Below are 21,278 nucleotides of genomic sequence, written 5' to 3' on the forward strand. Positions count from 1 at the left end.
ACATACATAACTGATAGGGCGTAGATCCAGAATATGCAGAGAACTCCTAAAATAAATAAGCCCAGTAGAAAATGAATCAAGACAGCAAATAAGCATTTCACGGAAGAGTAATCTGAATGCCCATAGAAATCAGAAACTATGTTCTAGTTCCCAGTAATTGAAATTAGAGGATTGGTACAAAGATAGAAAACGACATTAGGGGAGAGCAGAGGACCTCCAGAGTACCCACCTGTGCCCAAGTAAATAAAACAATGTGATGTTGTTTGGGTCCTTCCAATTAGTAAAAATTAAAGAGCTCAGGGGTCCTGCGTGTAAATAATGAGCACCTAGTAACAGAAACCCTCATAAACTCCTGGGCTGTAGATTGCTTACAGCCAGCTCGGAGCACACTAGGATGTGCATACCCTCTAATCCACCTGTGTGCACGCTGGAGAAGCCCTCGAGCCTATGTGTGCATGCCACAGTAGTGACTCGATTTCGCATGTGTGCACCTGGGAACATTTCTTGTGGTGCATTTCTTGTTCTTGGGGAACATTTCACATGGTGTAGTGTACAGGGTTGGTCATCGCAGCATTCTTTCAATTACGTAGAACCTCAGGCACCTAAATGTCCCCAGAAAAAGCACGGAGCTTGGTGTTTCATGTGACTGGTCTGATCTGTCCCCTGAGTGCCTTGCATTTTCCAACCCTCACCCTTGCTGTTCTCTGTGGCTCGGTGTTGCACCCCTAGCGTCCTCCCTACTCCCAGGCCCACTTCACCTTGTGCTGGCTCTTCCTCCGCCTCCAGTGCGTTCTCCCCACAGCATCAGCTAGCCCCCTTACTCACTGTCACTCTGTTTCTTCCTTTTTTCCCCCTTGCTTTGTGAGTGGTGTGTGTGTATGTTGACAGTTCAAAGCAGCCCAGGCTGGTCTTGAACTCACTGTGTGGCCCAGGCTGAGCTCAGAAGCAATTCTCCTGCCTCACCCTCCAAGTGCAAGGGTTCCAGAGTATAATCTCTGGGTTACCACACCCAGTGCTTTCAGTTTCTAACTGCACACCCTCTTGGTGAAACCTTCCCTTGACCACATTATTAAAATGCCAAACCTGCCCCTTCTAAACACTTTCTATCCTTTTTCTCGGCTTTATTATTTTTTTCTTTTTAGAGTTTTTACTGAACACTGTCTGTACCGTTTAGGTTCCATTGGTTATGTCTTCCAGTAGAACGGGGCTGTACAGGGAAAGGTTTCTCGGCCTGTTTGCTTCACTCTTGGATCTGGGCTGTGACAGGTTGCCTGGCTCAGAGCAGGCTCTCCCGAGCAATGCTTGTTGGCTTTGTGACTGAATAACCAGGCCCTAGATGGCAGTTGAAATTAGTTGACTGGCTTATCAACATTTATTGACTTTTCAAAACAGTATTAAATTTTAAAAATCAGTAAAAGTATAGCATAGCTCTCACACTCTGCTCCTGGGCTAAGGAAGGCGATTGGAGAGATTCCAAAGATAATACCCGAACTGCATGGTTTTATTTCTTTTACTAAAAGAGCTTCAGAAGAAAATGTAACAAGTTTCAAAGCATAATTCTGGGTGTTACATGAGTCCATAAATCTCTGTATTTTCCTAGATCATAAAAATACCCAACATTTTTTAAAAAGTGGAGCTTCAGATAAGACACAGACATGTTTCATACTTATTTCTAGCTTTACTTTTTTTTTTTTTATAAACCAGAATGAGTAGACTTATAGCATTTTAGGGCCTTAGAGAATTGTATCTCATTCATTATGTCTCTGCTGATAGACTTCATTGGATTAATTATAGGATTTAGTTTTATTTTGTTCAGTATTTTTAAAAACTAAACTTGTCCTTTAACAGTAGCACATGATTAAGAAGTACAGAAAGGCATGTAATAAAAAGGAAAAGTCAGCCTTGGGCCTTTTTATAAGATAGATTTCTTTGTCTTTCCTCCTAAAATTGTGACTCAGGTGGCCTAGGAGTGTATCCAGTAGTCTAGAGATTATAAAATTCCTCAGGAGGATTTCTGTATCAAAGTTTAGAATCATTTTTCAAATACCTTAATCTAAAAAAATAAATTTTTAAAAATAGTCTCATTTTACATATGAAAAGTTGAGTCCTGGAAAGGTAAAATGACTTTGGCAAGGTGTCATTGCTGGTGAAAGACAAAACTCAAATGAGATCCTAGCACTACATGATGTTTGTGATCGAGGATGGTCTGTTTGTTTCTGTTTTCATCTTGGGTTATTCTTTGCTTGGAGTAAAATAGTGAGCCTGGTATTTGGCAGGTGCTCTCAAAGTATTTGTAGAGTGAATGCATGATAAAATTCTGAATACCAAAGTCCAGACCAGAATACTGGTTTTCCAGAGATACTCTTGCAAATTTTAATCTTCTATCAATTTTTAAAAAGCATGCTAAAACTTTCTGAATTATTTTGACAACTTTTGGAGAATATTTGTTCCTGGCTTAGTTTGTCAAACACAAAATATTTGCTCCTTTTTAAAAATTGGGATGTTTCATGATGTTATGCTAGCAGAACTATTTGTGTAGATTAAAAAGTATAGGGCCAGGGGGGCGGGGTGGGGATTTAGCTCAGTGGTTTCGCCGCCTGCTGCGCGAGCACAAGGACCCAAGTTTGATCCCCGGTACCAAGAAAAAACCCACAAAAAAAGTATAGGGCTGGGGATTTAGCTCAGTGATTCCACTGCCTACCTTGCAAGCACAAGGTCCCGAGTTCGATCCCTGGTACCAAAAAAAAGAAAACAAAAACAAATTTTTAAATGTTCAACAGTGGCTGTACTTTTTTTTTTTTGGTACTAGGGATCGAACTTGGGACCTCGTGCTTGAGAAGCAGGCGCTGGAACCACTGAGCTAAATCCCCAGCCCAACATTTAAAAATTTGATGACTATATAATTAAGCTTTTTTCTTTTTATTTTATCAGATAAAAATGACAGTTTAAACTCCAAAAGCACAGTAGGCTGGGAAGGTGCATTCTTTAATTTTGTAAGAATTGCTTTCATTAGAATTTTGTGTGAACCTGAGTCTGCATAGATGGGTTCTTTAGATTCTGTATGAGGGCAGGCCACTTTTGCTTCCTTCTTTCCAAATAGAGGAGACTTGTACAGTGTCATCTGTCTTCAAATGTGCTTGCAGGCTTTAGAGAAGGTGAGTCATTGTGTATTAGAGTGAGAATTTTTGTGATATGGTCAACAGATTCTTGTTCACATTTCTGTATGCATTGTCTATTAATGTGTGATTTACAGGATACAAACCAATAGCCTCACGAAAATCTGTAAGAAACTTAATTTGGAAGGATGTATTGGTTTCTGTTTTTTGGTTTTTATTTTGTTTTGTTTTTGGGTACCGGGAATCAAACTTGGAACCTTGTGCTTGCAAGGCAGGCGGCTGAACCACTGAGCTAAATCCCCTGCCCATTGGAAGGATGTATTGGAACTTTTCCTTGGGAATGACAGAAACTTGACTCAGATTTGGCATGTGTAGTAAAGGGAATTTATTGGCTAATGTACTGAAAAGTGTGGGGCTTCATTTCAGACCTGGCTGGATCTCGAGCTGCATCTTTCTTTTTGTTTCTCTGGATACTGTATTTCCCTGTTTGTAAGTTTCATGTTAGGGCTTTTTCCTCCCTTTTTTGTTGGATTTTACCTTAGTTCTATTGCTGTGTCTTCAAGTTCACTGATATTTTCTTCTACAGTGTCTAGTCTTTCCATCCAGTGTATTTTTTATCGTAAATCCTCCTGTCTCAACCTCCCAAGTGCTGGGATTACAGGCTTGTGCCACCATGCCTGGCAGCCTGTAAATATTCCTGAGCTTTGTTTGTGATGCAGTAAAGTAAGAAGCAGTTTAATTCTTTGGAGTCTTGTTTTAAGCTTTGTGTGGTGGTCATAGTGGCATTTAGTTACAGGCTAAGTTTTCCTCACTACTGAGGCAAAATTTTTCTGAGTACTCAATTTGATGCCCTGTGATTTAGGACATTTTCCACGCTGGTTTCTGGGAAGAGCAATTACAACCTGGTTTTGTGTGAGTTCCAGCTGTTATTTCCTGTTAGTCTTTCCCTGGCTTTCAGTAGTTGCCCAACATGCATATGCTGATCAGAACCCAGCTGAAGACCCACGGAAGAGCTTAGGAGTTACCTTTCTGTGCAGCTCTTCTCTCTCTGGTCCTGTGCCTCTTGAGCTGAAGCTGGCTGGGTCCTTCTGCCTCCCACCTCCACCTCCACAACTGAGGAAGATGCCAGCCTCTGCCTGGGCTCCTTTCTGTGCTGAGGCTTAGAAACCCCTCAGTAAGCTGGAGCAATCTGAGACCAGCTTTCATGTGTTTCTCTTCTGTCATGGATCACTGTTTGTTGCCCAGTGTCTGGTGTCTTGCAAGCCATGGTTTCCTGTCTTGTCTTTTGTTTGCTAAAGGTAGGAAGAGAAGTCTAGTCTCTGTTATTCCATCTTGGCCAGAAGTGTGGCTTCATTTGAAAAGGACTTACCGTGACCAGTAGCCCAGACCAGTATCCCTCAGTCTGTAGTTCCAGTGAAAAGAGAACCTCTCTCAGGATCAGTAGAGGTAGCTGAGGGCTACCTCAGGCTAATCCTGACTGTGTCACGTGCCTGCCTGTGGGTGAATCGCAAAGACTGGGAAGTGGTACCTTCCCATGGGCAGTCTCCTGGGTCACAGCCGGGGCTTTCACCCCACTGCCCCTTGACGGGTTGGAGCACCAGCCTGACCCTCCCTCCCTGACTTTGAGGAGTGGGACATGGTGGACCCTCAGTTGGGGGAGGCCAGGCAGGCAGGCAATAGGGAGTGTCCATGAGTGTGATAAGGAGAGTGTCGGGAAGAACAAAACATTCTATGATAATGGGGTCAAAGAACTCTGAGATACTTTTAATTTAGAGTTCAAACAACTTCAGCAAAAGAGTCTGAATAAACCCTTTTCTCGATCGACAGAAGTTATGTGTATACTGGATTTTATAGGGTTTAGGGAAAAGACTTCGGGAAAAGGTGAGAATAATGAGGGGAAAAGAAAAATAAAAGTATTCTCTACAAATTTAGCAAGTATGGCTCATGATTTATCGTTATTTCCTGCATTAGCTGTGTTTTTCTTGATTTTTTATTTTTTTTGTACCAGGGATTGAACTCAGGACCTTGCGGTTTGAAGGCAGACATTGGCACCACTGAGCTAAATCCTCGGCCCTGCTGTGTTTTATTTTTTTAATGCAGTTACCTAAACTTCGAAGTTGACAATGATCTGTGTATATCAGAGATCTTTTATCTTCATATACTTCAGGTGTCAGGAAACAGGGCTTCTACCCTCTAAGGAAAAGTAGAGCTTATGAGATGCTATCTGAATTGAGATCTTTGATCTAAGCCTAATTAGTCTGGATAAAAAGGTCCTTGAACGCATAGATTCACAAGAACATAGCACCGAACCTGCATAAACATGTCGCGTGATTCTCTTAGTGAAAGCTGTTTTGTTTTGTTTTTTTGTGGTACCAGAGATCGAACTCAGGACCTTGCGCTTGTGAGGTAGGCGGTGGAACCCCTGAGCTAAATCTCCAGCAAAAGCTGTCCTTTCTTAAAAGGGGCACTTAGTTTTGATTTTATATTTTTTCCTAGATTTTCATCGAATTAGAATGTTGTTTGTAAATGTGTATTAGATAAGAAAGAGATCTGGACCAGGTATCATAAAATCAGGTGCTCAGGTTTGCCTTGAGTTCTAACCTCTCTCTAGCGGAGACACTGTGCCTAATATGGGAGTTTGTTTGTTAGTAGTAGAGAGGTTAGCTGGGTCAGCTCCAGGTTTGGTACTATTAGCTTTCTTGATCCAAAAGTTTGTATTTGATATAGAAGATTTCCCAAATTTTGGAGTCAGCAAGGATTTTGGTTCTGTGGCAGAAAAAGGAGACCAGACAAGAAACTTTATCATTGGAATTGAGTAAAATCAGTGATTTTCAGATTTTTTTAAAGCCAGGAAATACATTTAGAGGTAAAATAATTAAAAACTGACTGAAGAGGCAAGGGATAGCCTAACTGCACCCCTTATTTGTGCCTGTGCTCTTCAGAAGTGCTGGGAACTGCCACACACGCTGATGGTGCCTTCCAGCTCTCAAACCATTTTGATTTCCTAAGTGCAGGGCAGTGTGGTGAACCTGCGGCACACTTGCTACTGCGGGCGGGCTGCTTGTGTCATGGAAAGCTCTAAAAGGTTCGCCATCCCTGGTTCATAACTTAGAGACTATTAATGGATATTTTGAAACATTAAGTTAACTTATGTATAATGAATGATTACACTTTATTGGCACAAAATTGTGTATTTTATACTTCATTAAGGAAATATAGCAAAAGTTCTTTGCTGGGGGTATAAAAATTTTTAAACAAAATATTACTCTCTAGATAATTTGTTTCCTACAGTATGTACATTTTTATTTCCCATTAATGGGGGCCTAATCTAACTTTTTAAGAAGTTAATTTTCAACAAAATAGTTCTCCTTATCTTACTTTCTTTAATTTAAGCATACTTTTGAGAAAAAAATTAAATTTATCTTTTTGGAATAGGGTCATTATCGTTACTGTACTGCTCTTTCTCTGCTGGGAGAATATGACTGGGCCCTGCAAGCAAACATAAAAGCTCAAAAACTCTGTAAAAATGACCCTGAGGGAATCAAGGATCTAATTCAGCAGCATGTACAGTTACAAAAGCAAATAGAAGACCTACAAGGTATTTCACCTAAGATTCTTTTTGTTACGGGTGAATTCCCATTAACACTGCGGAAGATGAGCTTCTTAAATTTTGGAGGACCATGAATCAGTCCTCAGATGGTTTGTTCTTTGTTATGTTATCTTGGTCAAGTCACCAAAGCTTCCATTCTAGCTGTGTAGGATTACATTAGTTCTATGTTCCTTTAGGTAATTATCTAATGAAACAGATAGCAACCAATTTATTGTTTATTCTTCTGTAGGAAAACACTGTTTCCAGAAATTCTGAATAAAAGGTTTTTGAAAGAAAATTTTTTCCCCCATTATTAATTTCTCTTTTATTTTTGGTACTGGGGATTGAACTCGGGACCTTGCGCTTTTGAGGCAGGCAGCAGAGCCACTGAGCTAAATCCCTGGACCCTAATTATTAATTTCTAAAGAAAAGGCTTTTAAGTAGAGTTGCCTAATGATTTTGCACCAATTTTTGCTAATTCTCTAGTATAGTGAACATGAGTGTATGCACGCACACACAGAACAGAAATTGACTCTGTAGGCCAGGAGTTTGTAGAGGTTTGTTCTACCCCTTTTTCTTTTCTGTTCTTAGTTGTTTTTTTCTCCAGTGCTTGAGATTTCCTCACTCAGTACTTTGAGAGCGTAGGTCTCCTGCTGTTCTCCTCTTGAGCTTATTCAGTGTCTGTGGAGCTGAGCTGAGCGCTTCTTCACTGGCAGTTCATCCAGCACAGCCTCATTCTAAGACTGTGAACCCCATTCAGGGCAGGAGGCATCTTTTATCTACATTCTGTATTGCTGTCATCTTGCAGTGATCACATGTAATTGGATGGCAGACAAGTCTAGAATTATGAAATTAAGTTTATTTTCCAGCTTTCTAAATTTGATGTTCTTAACTACCAGTTTAAGGGAAATTTAAAAGTCTTGCAGTCTGTGTTGCCAATCCATTGATTAGTGTGTGTATGTGATTGACTTGTAGGTCGAACACCAAATAAGAATCCAATTAAAGCTTTTTATGAAAGCAGGTGAGTTACTATCAGGTCAGTAGCTGCTACTTGGAATGCCTTTGCCCTATGGTGTTTGTCACTTTAGGAGCTGATAGCACCCACAGTAAAGTTGAGCGTAGAAGGAAAGGAGGATTGTTGTGGTTTTGTTTAGAATCGGGTGGCCTGTGAGTTGCCAGATGGATACTGCGGTTTCCGGAACTGTTGGGATGTGTAGTGACTGGGGATGAGTAGCTTGAGCCGTGGGAGAGGAGGCCCGCGGTGTGAGTTTGGCCTGGAGGCTGCCGGCAGAGGGCGCTAGCTACCTCGCGCTCCGCTCCTTCCCCGGCACGGCCTCCAGACTGCGGGCACCTTTCGGAGGCTACAGGCCGACTCGGTGATGCTTTCAAGAAAACAAGTATCGACCAGGGTTCTACAATGGCCCGTTTGGCAATTAAATTAAAGCTTTTGTGTCCATGCTCATTGAGAATGTAGGGTGTTAGAACTCTGTTACACGTAAAACAAGAAGACCTACTTTAAGGTCTTGAACTATTTTTAACTTTTTTTTTTTTGGTACTGGGGATCGAACTCAGGACCTTGTGCTTGCAAAGCAGGCACGGAGCCACTGAGCTAAATCCCCGGCCCGTTATTGTATTTTGAATTTGATGCCGAATTTAAAACACAATTTATGTGTAAAGTCTCATGGAAAAGAATCTTTTCAAAACTAATAGCTTGTTTATAAAGTTAAAAAGTTACGATGCCTGCAAACTGTTTTTTGCTTTTCTGAAACAAGGTCATGCTGTGTAGCCCAGGCTGGCCTAGTACTCAAAGCAGTCCTCCCCCTCAACCCTGAGTGCTGAGATGACAGATGTACAGCACCATGCCCAGCCTGCGCCTGTTTATCTAATGGATAATTTGTTAAAATGCTTACTATAGCAATAAAACTATCATTTCTTTCACCCCTCAGGGCCCATATACCTAGGAATTTACCAGCACCTGCTTTTACTGCATCACTGAGCTTTGTGGAGAAGGGACGAGAGTTCCGGAAAGCTAACCAGGAAATGGCTTACGGTGGTAGTGAGAACATGAAGGTAAGCTCAAGTAAAGATGAACACCATGTCAAGTACAAATAGTCTACTATTTTTACACATTTGGTGTTTTGTTGCTTTTGGGTTTTTTTGTTTTTTGAGATAGGGTCTCGCTAAGTAATGCAAGTTAGCCTTGAACTCGCAGTGATCCTTCTACCTCAGCCTCCCGAGTGCTAGGATCACAGGCATGCACCACCATGCCTGGTGACATTTACGTGTTTTTAAAATACTTTTGCTGAATATCATTTTCCCACTTAGTTTGTCTGCCCTCTATTTACAAGCCTCTTGGGATCGAGTGAGAGTGGATCTGGTGGCCAAATTACCCTTACCCCATGATGTTTGATATTGTTTTCCTCCCTTTTCCTTTTGCGGTCAGTTGGGCTGCCTGGCAGGGCACCAGTCTACTGCCCCTCGTTTGCTGTTCAGGGGGATGAGGGGGCAGCCTCTCCCCACCTCTGCCCAGGGTGCTCCTGCAGTTCTGTTGCCCCGGGCAGCACCAGCTCAGCCTGGATTCATGGCTGTGCTCAGCAGAAGTCCCTGTCTGGCATTTCCTTGGAGTCAGTGGACCTCTAGCCATAGGGAGGTGTCTGAGCTCCTCTCTGACCTGTAGTATGCACACACCTCAGCAGCTGGCACCAAGTCTAAACGTTTCTCTTCTAGGTTTGGGGAAAGAAAAAGAAAGTAATATTTTGGCATTGGGTGTGTGATAAACATTGAAGGAAACTTTTTTTTTTTTTTTACCAGACTGTGTAGCCCTTTCCTGGATAATATTGAAAATCTCCAGGAGGTGGCATTCAGTTAAGGAGAGAGCATAGGAAAGATGAGATTGTATTCATTTAGTACTGACACTGTTGAACATTTGCCATGTCAGATATCATACTAGACATCAGAAAGGAATTGCCATTCAAAAATTTGTCATTTATCTTGCTTTCTTGTTGTTACTTATCATTTCGTTATACATTTAGGCGTAATGACGGCCTGCACATTTTAAGTGCCTGAGTGACTGTCATATTCTGTTCTAAATTCTGTTCTGTTATATAGCTGTTGAATTCTTCCTGGCTGTATAAGAGTCTCACGAGTTTTTATTTTCATGAGCAGGAAATAGATGAGGCTTTGAGATCAGATGATTGTGACTGCCAGACTGAATTTATACAATCGCCAAGTGAGTATTTTTCTTGGACACATATTACTGAGTTAATGTAGTGTTGTCTAAAGTGTTAAGCCCTAACATTTGCCCAGGCCTCACTTTTATGTGCTCTGCTTTTGTTTTATGATGCTCTGTATTAGTCAGCCTTCCACCAATGTAATGAAATTCCTGACCCAGTTTAGTTAAGGTTAGTGTGTTAGACCTCAGTCTCTGGGAGTTTTTCACGTGGTATTCCTGTTCAGAATGGACGCTTGTTTAGTCTGTGTGGAGTGCTGGACCAAAAATACCTGAACTGGAGAGCTATAAACAACAAGTTTTTATTTTTTTGCATGTCTGTAGGCTGGCAAATCCAGTATCACAGTGTCAGTAGATCTGATGTCTAGTTCGTAGAAGGCTGTAGTGTTGCTGTGTCCTCCTGTGGTAGAAGGCCCAACCCTGTTCACAAGGGCACCTCTTCATGATCGATTACCTCCTAACGGTCTGTCTCCCAGCACCATCACTTTAGGAACTAGACTTTCACCATGGGTATCTTGGGGCACAGATAGCTAAGTTACAAGAATGGTTTTTAGGCTAACTTCCATTTGGTTTCAATTGCACATACTCAGTGCTCGTTTTTTTAAAATGCATCTAATTGTATTGGTCAGGCTTGTTGTTGTTGTTTTTCTGAGACAAAAACACTTGACATACACAATTGAAGGAGAAAATGTTTATTTTGGTCACAGTTTTGGAGGCCTCAGCTCATGGCTGAAGGGCCTGGTGGAGAAAGGCCACCCACATCATGGCGACCAGGAAGCAGAGTCTGGGAAAGAGCTAGAGAGGAAGGGCCGAGACCAAATCTGCTCCCCAGGGTCCTCCCCCACGCCCAATCGGACACACCCAGAAGTGCCTCTGTTGGTCTCTTACTCACATTGACGGTCAGGATTAAACATTGGACCTCATCACATAGCACCCCTGGGAGATGAGGGATTCCGGAGAAGCAGATGCTCCTCTTCCATCTATTTCTGAACCTTTGTTTATGTACCATTTTGATGAAAATCTTTCTAAAGTCCCATACATGCTAAAGTAGATTACATGCTTTGCTTTTTAAACAAAGTTCTTTGTGTGGTATTCCTTTCAGGGTTATCGTGGTGAGATTGTTGGCTTTCCCCTAGTGACATCCTTTTGCTCCCTTTTCTTTTGTTTGTTGGGGTTCCCCCCCACTGGTTTTGCTTCTAACACCCATTGGTGTCTTTTTTGCCCTGTAGCTCCGTCTTGTCTCAGCTCTAATCCCACATAGCCACTTGCTGGGCATCTCCATTTAGCACATTAGTGTGCTTAGGAGAGTAGGAGACACAGGCAGTTGTGTTGCCTGTTAGAATTCCAGTGAGATGGGAAACATTTTTGAGGATAAAACTCTTTGAAAGGCAGCTTTTAATTTGTTAATATTTCTTAGGCTGTTATTATCAGACAACACTTTAAATAAATAAATGCTCTCCCTCTCTCACCATCTATATCTAGGTAGCAAACTTGAGGTCCCAGAGTGAAGGTTAAGAAGTTGTCCCTAAGACCACACAGCAGAAACCAAACTACAACTCGCTTGCCTTTCCTAAGCCTCTGGCTCTGAGGCCGCCAAAGCCAGCCTAGGTTCTGTTCCTCCTATTTCCACCGACCTTGGAGGTGTCTGTGCTGCCTCCCCACACTTTCCATGCATGTACCCTGCCACACTCACCCACTTGCATAGCTTTGAGTGTGCCGTTCCCCTGCCCAGAAAGATGCAGGGACTACCTACTCCTGTCAGTGAGAAAGGGCCGGGCTCACCAGGCCGGGAGCTGAGCTAGGGGCTGCACCTGGCCTTTGCAGCCCTGTGCCACCTTCCGCCCTTGTGCAGCTCTTCTGATTATGCAGGTGACTTAGTATTTCCAGACATTCTAGGGATCCTGAGTGAGCTCTTAGTTCTTATAGACTGTTGGATTCGGGCCATTCTGTCCAGATGCTACCTGTTCCTTAGAACTAAATACAAATACTGAATCCTCACTAGTGCTTGTCCTAGCTGTTCCCTTTAAGTGATTTCTGCCTTTCGTGAGTTACCAGAGAAATTACTGTGGAATTACTATGCTGATAATGGCACACTATCTTCTTTTCTTTGAAATGGTGATTGTTGTTTATGATAAACTGCCTGAAAATACGAGCTGTCGCTTGTTTCTCTTTAGGTCTGCTATAGACCTAAATCCTTTTCTTGTTATAATTTTTCTTTTCTTTTTTGGCTTTTTTGAGACAGAGCCTCTCTATGTAGTTCAGGCTGGCCTTGAGCTTACCAAGCCCAGGTTGGCCTTGGACTCACAGTGACCCTCCTGCCTCAGCCTTTCCAGTGCTGGGATTACAGGTGTGCACCCCACACCTGGTTTGTAGTTTATCTTTATAATAATTTTGTAACACACATAAAATACCATCAGCAGTATTTTCTTTTTGGGCTTACCTGCTTATGGTGACATTTACACACATTATTCCTTCTTTGCTTTCTTATTCTCATATACATGCGCTTTTGTTTTACTCCCAGGTTTATAGATTTTTTATGTACGTATTTCAGGAACAAATACTTTATATTGACAGGTCATCCTCCAAGACATAGAGGAAGACATAAACCCCGAAACAATGAATCGGAGAAAGTCAAGTATGTTTTTTCTCTAATTTTATAGGGATTTTAATTGAGATTAGATTGGATTTAATTTGGGGGAAATCAGCATCTTGGTTATTATTTCTGTTCAGGAACTCATGTGACTTTCCATCTACCCAATATTTTAAGTGACCTTCAGTGAATATATTTTTTTCCTTTCGGACTGTTCTTTTTAATGATTTAAAACAAATGCTTTTCTCTTTTAGCTCTAATTCAGAGTTGGCTTTGCCAGTAGATTGGAGAAAGCTCTTGGAGAGAGAGTTTTCTAAATCTTCCAGAGCTGCTCAGCAGGTAAGGGAAAAAAGCTTTTCCAGTGAAAAAAGAAAACTTTTTGAACAAGATGTTTTTCACATAAAGTTCTAGTCATGGTTTAAGAAACCAAACTATCATTAATTTAAATATTAATGTGATAATTGTTAACCAGGTTTAACAAATGAATGAGAGATACCATAGAATTGTTTCCCAAAGCTTTAATAGTAATATTAACTTTAGGGGCCCGGGGATTTAGCTCAGTGGTTCCTGGGCCTGCCTCACAGGCACAAAGTCCCAAGTTTGATCCCCAGTACAAAAAAAAAAAAATAGTAATATTAACTTTAAATATTTTTCGAAGATTTAGCTGTGCAGATTCATTATATCTACTCTAAAATCATTAAAGAGCAAACTTTTAATTCTTTGATTTAGCATAATCAGATAAATTGTATATAAATAAAATAAGCTTTGTATATAAATTTTTTAATGTTAGTGATGAAAATGTATATTAACATGGAAACAAGGGTACTTGTGTGAAAATATGTGTGTCATTTAAGAATTCAGTTAATTATTTTAGGTCTACATATCTTACAAATGAATGAACTTGATTTCTATAATTATTTGTGTAAAAGCTTTTTTAGAATATGTAATAGTTGGATATATTTGAATTATATGTTCTTGCATTGATTCACTGACTCTAAAAACATGAAGGACTTAAAATAGAAAAGACAGCCTGTAGAGAGATGAAAGATTATTTAAATATTTATGATAGTGATTTTTGTGTCACCATCTGTTCATTCTACACATTTTCATTGGGACCCACCCATGTGCGGAAGTCCGAGAGAGGCTGGGCCTGCAGGGATGTGAGCCAGCCTACCCTGTACAGTTGGTCCATGTCGTCTCGCATGTAGGGAAGGAATTCCCAGGGAAAACATGAGGCTGTGTGGATCTGTTGTCTAGAATGAGAAAGAGATTAAACTTGAATCAGTTCATGCAAGGCTAATAGTATTTGTGGGGTTAACATATCTTCTAAATTCTAGAATTCCTGTCTTAAATATGGCAATAGTTGTATGTTTTAAGTACTGTAACAAATACCAGGTTTGTGTGAGAGCTGCTCTTTCTGTGCGTGTTTCTGGGGAAAGTTCTAACCTTTGAGTCACTGGATAGAAACTAGTAAGAAGTTTTTGTTAATATGTCACCAATGGCTTTCTCTTTCTAGATCTTTATTGTTAGGATGAGTGAGGAATATAGTAGTCAGGTTTGCATTTCCTGCTCCAGTGAATGGTATACACATGCATGGAAAGAATAAGGCGATTTCAGCTCAATGTTGAGACTTACCTCTCCAGGCTTTATGTGACTCTGTGACTTACAGTGATTACCATGTAACTTAAATCTGAATTCAAATTATAATGTTTGTGTATAAATGTATTCAGAGTACAAAATGCTTCTTACTTTAAGAGTAAATTAGAATAATTTTGGAGTTATTTTTTCTTTTGCAGTACTATGGTTTGAACTCAGGGCCTCATGTATGCTAGGCAATCACTGTACCACTGAGCTCCATAAAATATTAAAATTTTGTTTCAAGACAGATTCTTGCTAAGTTTCCCAGACTGGCCTTGAATTTGCAATCCTTTTGCCTCAGCCTTCCATGTGATTATGTATATATATTTTTAAATTTTTTTCTTATATTTTTCCTTTTACATTTAACCTATTGATGTCTCTCTGAATAATTTTCTCTGACTATATTTAAATACATGTTAAGCAGGAGTAGAGTTAAAGATCAGAATCTCTATTTCTTGCTTATAATTAGGATTTGTCTCAGGGCAGGGTAGCAGTTGTTAAAATGTAGTAATGATCAGTACACAGATTACATGAAGTGATGACTGGTGTTCTCCATATACATTGTTAAAAACTTCAAAATATTGTCTCTGTAGTCTGAGAGAGCAAACAAGGCTTAGCACCATGTAGAGTAAAATGAAGAACTCTTTTTCTTGTCCTGGCCAGTGGCAGACACGTATTGAGATGAAGATGATAAAAGTAGTGGTTTATACTTTAATTTTAAGGTGCCATTTTGCAAAGGGGTAGTTAGGATATTGAAATATTTACTATAACTTATAAAATTTCACTAGTGGGCTTAGCATCTTAAGTTTTATTTTATTTTTTATTTATTTATTTATTTATTTTGGTACTGGGGATTGAACTTGGGACCTTGCACCTGCAAGGCAGGCGCCAGAACCAGTGAGCTAAATCCCCAGCCCCATCTTAAGTTTTAAACTAAAAGGTATAGGTTTGGAGTACTGAAATAGAATTATTTTTCTGCAGGACTTTGCTAATATTATGAAAATGCTGAGAAGCTTAATCCAAGACGGTTACACTGCCTTGCTGGACCAGCGCTGCCGCAGTGCTGCACAGTCATTTTCAGAACTGCTGAATGGCTTAGATCCTCAAAAAATAAAGGTAAAGTGGCCAGGTCATAATTAATTTGCCAGTCCTAATGCACTGCAGATGAATTTAGAAGTGAATCAGAGTTTTAACTCACATTAATGCATGGTCTGCCTTGCTGAGATTGGATGGGTCTCCTCCACCTTGTGGGAAGCAAGTGACAGTTATACTCAATATAGAATCCATGTTTATACTCATTCGACCATCATTTGGGTTCATTACAACCTCCTGGCCTTTTCTTTTATTAAAAGTACTAAATCACGGATTTGGGCTCACTTAATTTGTATCTTTTCATCCAGCAAGAAAGTATGAGCTAATGCTCACTTGCATGCACAAGAATATAGCTTTAATTAAAAATTGTTCTATCTATTATGAACTATGCCTTAAGGAACTTTGAGTCATTGATTCTATGTTTTAAATACTTGATAGCAGTATAACAACTTATATTTGCAAAATATATTTTCTGATCCTATTTGATCTTTAACCCAATCATATTGATTAATGAAAAGTTATCATACTTCTTTTTGCATGATGCAAATTGATCAGAGTTATAGTCAATGATTTTAACTAGAGCATTTTTATTGACAGCAATTGAACCTGGCTATGATTAACTATGTATTAGTAGTCTATGGACTTGCTATGTCTCTCCTTGGAATAGGACGACCTGAGGTAAGATTGGAAGTAGAAATAATACACACTTAAAATGTGACATGTATCTAATGTGGTATGTAGCTACAATCATGATAAATTTCAGAAACATAATACTGAGGGAAAAGGACAAGTTGGAGAGCACAAACATTATGATCCCACTTATGTACAGGTTCATACAGAGCAATCCTATATGTTGTTTATAGATATCTGTACATCTTGTAAAATTTAAAAATCATGGATTATTCTCAATCAGATTCAAGTAATGGTTGCATTTAGTGATGGAAGAGAGGAATGGACCTGGGGGGATTAGAAAGGAGACTTCAACTTTGTGTTATGCAGTTTTACTGGAAAAGCAAAAGTAAAATTGTTCTTTTTAATATCTCTTAGTTCTAGGTTGTTAGTACATGGCTATTTGATCCTTTCTGCAGTGTAGCTTCCCATGCCTGTGTGTAATCTGGGTGTAGGAATGAGCTCCCACAGTTCCCGTTGCTCATACTGTCTGCCCTTTACTGGTATGCTTGGTAACCTGCATTGTTCAGCTTAATAAATTCTGTTTCCTGTGGCTTGGTGTTTCCTGTAAATGTTGAGGTGCTCTAGAATGACCTCAAGTATACCTTTTCTGATGATTTGGGGTCAAAGTTTTCTTGATTAAAAGCTTGGCCCTAAATTCCTACTTTGTTAAGATCAAAGTTGTCTTTTATATTCTACTCACTCCTGGCAGTCCACAGTTTCTGAAGTTCATTTTCCTTGTTCTTGATGTAACAGGTGGAATGTCTTCCATTGATACCTAATTCTGTTTTCTAATGCATTGTTTGAAGTGATACTCATGATTTTAATTCTGTCTTGACAGAATAATAAATACTATCTTTTGCCTTATCAGAATTGATGAAATAGTTTATTCTATTTGTAATTTACTGTGTCATAGACTGATTTATAAATTAAAAATTTTGGGGGGGTACTGGGCATTGAACTCGGGACCTTGGACTTGCGAGGCAGGCGGCAAAACCACTGAGTTAAATCCCTGGCCCTAAAAATTTTTTTATCGGTACATTTTAGATATAATGATAACATTCATCATAGGGAATTTGTACTTGTACATGATATATCTTGCTTCTTCTGAGACAGATTTTTAAAAAATATTCAGGTATGGTAGAACTTACACATTTAATAAGTTTTCATTAGAGTAGTTCCTTAAGGGAACCATGCGTATGTGCCAGCACGGCCCTAGTTTCAAACATTTTTGGAATTCTTCCTTTGGAAATGTCCTCACAGCTACTTGCAAGGTCCAATTTTTTTTTTTTTTTTTTTTTTTTGGTACTGGGGCTCAAACTCTGGACCGAGGCAGGTGTCAGAACCACTGAGCTAAATCCCCAGCTCTGCAAGCTCCATTTTGAGGTGACCTTTCTATTTTCACCAACAATAGGGTTATTATTTCTTAGAACTAAAATCTTTTGGATTTTTTCCAAAAATAAAGATTTTTTAAAGCGCAGAGATTTCCCACTCTTGAGAATGTTTAAAAGTATGTGCTCTAAGCTCTGCTAAGTTTTTATTAAAAAGGTTTTTAAGACAGAGCTTTGTCTTTTACCAAACACTGTGGCAACATCATTGGAATTCTGGACTTTCCATGATATAGATTAGCATATATGTTATGGTCTGTTTGTACCAAAATCAGTCTTTTTTTTTTCAGACCGTGAATTCACATCTTTTAATGTTATCCAGGACACACAAGGCCCTTACTGTGTACTAGTAAATGCTCAAATGGTTGTCAAACATTTTTCAGGAGGACTGGTTTTGTTGTATCCCTGAGTTTCCATATGACCATCTGAGTAACCCTATGGTCAGAAATGTATATCATTTCTTAAAAAATGAAATGCAGAAGATATGATTTTCCATAGGAATTTACACAAAAAGAATCAATTTTCAGTTAAAGTTGTTCTAGCATTTTTTAAAATAAGTGATGGTTGTTCTCACTGCTGTTGAAGGAATTATCTGAAGCTGAAAACCAGTTTAAGAGGATTCTTGAATTCTATCCCAATGAGGGACTTGACTCCTTGGCCTACTGTGGAATTGGAAAAGTATATTTGAAGAAAAACAGGTTAGTAGAAATAGCACTGAGCTCCAAAGTGATAACTGGCTTGAAGTCTAATGTGATGGTAATCCTTTTTCTGGAATTATTTTGTTATCTTATGTGTGACAGTATTCTTATTGTGATTTACTTTGAGGCACTAGCATCTCAGTATCATTAATATTATCAAACCAAAGCCAGTCAGTGTACTTCCTGGTGTTTCCTAATTTTAAATCTTAGAAGAAAATCAATACTAATTTTACATGAAGAATTAATATCCTTTAGTATATGTTACCTATAAATAGTGACTGAATTCGTAAAATTAATGCTTTAAAATCTGATTGTATAGTATTTGGGTTAAATACTTATTTTTAAAAATCTGTGTAAAAATTCTTTTACTAAAAGGTACATATATGTTCAAAGACTTTGTGAGCTGGCATAAAAATCTCTTTCTGAACTTCTGGTTGGAATCCTTATTCAAAGTTTATGTCAGAGAAGCTCTTTAAGCATTCATCTCTCTTATCTTGTCTCTCCATATTGCTGCATGGCCCTAGGGCACAGGATTATGTCTGATGCTTTAAAAAAGAAATTCCTTAATTGATAATTTGAAATATTAAAAGGTCCAAAGGTGTAGGGGTGGTGGGAAGGGGAAAGGAAAAAAGAGAAAGGAAAAATTATGAGAAAGGAAAAAAAATGGAAACGAAATCTATGTAATTAGGGAAGGGGGGAAGGGGGGAGGGTGAAGGGCGCACAGGTAATGGGGAAAAAAATAAGAACCAAGATGTATCATGTACAGGTACAAGCACCCAGTGATAAATGTAAACGTATTGTATACCTAACATGTACTAATAAAATAATTTTTAAAGTGAATAAATAAAATTAAAAATAAAATAAAATTAAAAAAAATAAAAAAGAAATTCCTGTTCTGGCCAATTGCATTGAATATAGTTATAGGTGTGTTTGGTTACTTTGTAAAGAAATGATTGTGACTGATCATCATTCATAACTTTTAATTATTCTTATATTTTCATCTTACTTTGTAAGGAGTGTTTTATGAGATTCTTGGGAACTCAATCTTAGAGTATGCCTACAACCTCTTTTATAGATTTTTAAAGATTAAAGAAAGTTCTTTCACTTCATGAAGTTATTGTCTGTCTAGGCTGAACTATATTAAGGATAAGGCAGATGCAGGGAAAGTAAGAATTCAGAAGTCACTTTGTTGTAATAGCAAATGAAATTAATTTTGAAGTGTACTGTAAATTGTTTAGGATATACCTATTTAATGCAGTGATTACATGTAGATATTCTCAAGGCCTAAGAAAGTAATATAGTATGTAAAACTATAGACATTGTGATAAATGGAAGGCTTTTTTGCCATGTTAAAGGCATTTCATTCTAATTTCTAAATAATATGGTGAGTGCTAATTGTCTAATATGCTGCTTTTGGCATTGTAATGTGCAATTTCGGGTTCAAAGTGCTGCTATTCATAACTGTCTTATGGCTGATAATAGTTTTAGCTTTTCTTCACATGACCCTATACCTACAGATAAAAGCGTTTTGTTTTTTGTTTTATTTTGGTACCAGGGATCGAACTCAGGTCCTTGCGCTTGCAAGGCAGGTGGCGGAACCACTGAGCTAAATCCGCGGCCCCAAAAGCATATTTTTTAATTGGTAAATTATTTCAGTTTTGGAGAAAGCATGAAACCTGTGTATTGTCTTCAGAAATGAATAAAGACTTGATTAGTCCTATAATCCAGGACTTGAGGGTTCTTTTGCTGAGTAGAACAGTTACAACTTCAGAATAAGTACTGCATACCTTACCATGATCAAGCTGAAGTCCAGGACAGAGTTGTATTTAGTTTATATTACTCTAATAGCAAACAGCAATAATGCCTTAATATTTTTTTCAAAACTACAACTTATAATGAATGTTTCTATTTAGTGATTTATCGAGTGAGCTCTTCCTATAAGCTTCCTATCTTGTAACTTTTGTTGTGGCAAAAAAAAAATCATGTCATGTCTTTAATTTCCTTTTTCTCCCTAATAGATTTCAAGAAGCTCTCACTCACTTTGAGAAAGCAAAAACCTTGATTTATCGTCTCCCTGGAGTATTAACTTGGCCCACAAGTAATGTGATTATTGAAGAGTCTCAGCCAGAGAAAATAAGGGTAACTGTTTATTTCTTCAAGTAATTCTTGCTAGCTATAGAAGCCTGCTTGCACTGACTGACTCAGGTATTGGAAAACACCGGTAGCAGTACTCTGTCCATTCCTCCTTGACATGTATTGTGTGTTTCCTGTGTGCCAGTCATATACCTTATTCCTTACAGCAGCCCTGTAAGTAGGGTTACTATGGTCATTCCCATTATTCAGATGAGGAAGACTAAGTTGAAAGATGAGCTCAGGGTTAAACAGTAAGTACATGGTAGAGGTGGAATTTGAGTCCAGACATTCTGGCTGTGCTGGTTATACTTAGAGAAAGGTACAGGATCATTGTTTTATTACAGTCACTTGCTATTGAGATGGTACTTGAAGACTTGGAAAATGTGAATTTAATGTCATGTCCAGAGTAGTAGATCTTTACTGCTTTACTAGATCTGGAAAGACTAAATTATGTATGAATGATCTAAATTAGGCCTTTACTTTTACTTGTGATGAACTCTTCTATGTACTCAATACATACTTTTGGCTGAAGCTTTTAAAATCACAAGGGTCAACTTTTATAACTTAGTGGTAGAAAGATAAATAGTTTAATTAAAAGTAGACAAGAATTTAAAGAGACATTTCTGCAAAGGAAATATAGAAGTGGTCTGTGAGCACAGCGTTATTCACCATCAGGGAAATGCAAATCAAAACCATAGTGGCCCCGCGAGCAGAGAGGAGGTGAGCTGCTCCTAGCGCTCAAGAGGAGCCTTCCAGGCCACTGTACCATCCCCGCCAGCACAGAGGAAGTGAGCTGCTCCCAGCACACAAGAGGAGGCTTCTAGGCTGCTGTACCAAACCTGCCAGGACAGAGGAGGTAAGCCACTCCCTGCACAGAAGAGGAGGCTTCCAGACCACCGTACCACCCCCGCCAGCACAGAGGAGATGAGCCGCACCCACCCCACCCCCCATCGAAATGAGAAGACAGGTAAACAAGTATCAAAACCAGACTTCCAGATGACCTACAGCAACCCCAAAGAGAAACGAGATGGAATACCCTGATACTCAACCACCTGGACTCCCTGGAACTGGCAGCAGAAGAGAATCTGGAAAAATGAAATCAGAAATAATTTCTCAGATAACAGCAGAGATCGTGC

At 39.2% G+C, this 21,278-nt stretch overlaps 1 protein-coding gene across 15 annotated transcripts in view; it reads left to right on the forward strand.

Moving 5' to 3' along the window:
- The window catches only part of Ttc3 (tetratricopeptide repeat domain 3), a 119,827-nt gene that overhangs the window by 39,314 nt on the left and 59,235 nt on the right, over positions 1-21,278 (forward strand). For 8 of the 15 annotated variants that reach the window (XM_013071325.3, XM_087212113.1, XM_021256265.2 and 5 more), the window contains 10 exons: positions 6,552-6,714; positions 7,681-7,726; positions 8,652-8,775; positions 9,871-9,934; positions 12,509-12,569; positions 12,779-12,863; positions 15,144-15,278; positions 15,852-15,932; positions 17,897-18,009; positions 20,028-20,148. In XM_013071325.3, coding sequence (XP_012926779.1) covers positions 6,552-6,714; positions 7,681-7,726; positions 8,652-8,775; positions 9,871-9,934; positions 12,509-12,569; positions 12,779-12,863; positions 15,144-15,278; positions 15,852-15,932; positions 17,897-18,009; positions 20,028-20,148 — 993 coding nt within the window. The remainder of the gene's footprint in view (positions 1-6,551; positions 6,715-7,680; positions 7,727-8,651; positions 8,776-9,870; positions 9,935-12,508; positions 12,570-12,778; positions 12,864-15,143; positions 15,279-15,851; positions 15,933-17,896; positions 18,010-20,027; positions 20,149-21,278) is intronic. The other 7 variants (XM_021256270.2, XM_021256271.2, XM_087212180.1 and 4 more) reach the window with 2 other exon arrangements.

This window comes from Heterocephalus glaber, unplaced genomic scaffold, assembly GCF_053883595.1.
Source record: "Heterocephalus glaber isolate CG9 unplaced genomic scaffold, H.glaber_assembly_v1.0 deba00000122, whole genome shotgun sequence".
NCBI classification, from domain to species: domain Eukaryota; kingdom Metazoa; phylum Chordata; class Mammalia; order Rodentia; family Bathyergidae; genus Heterocephalus; species Heterocephalus glaber.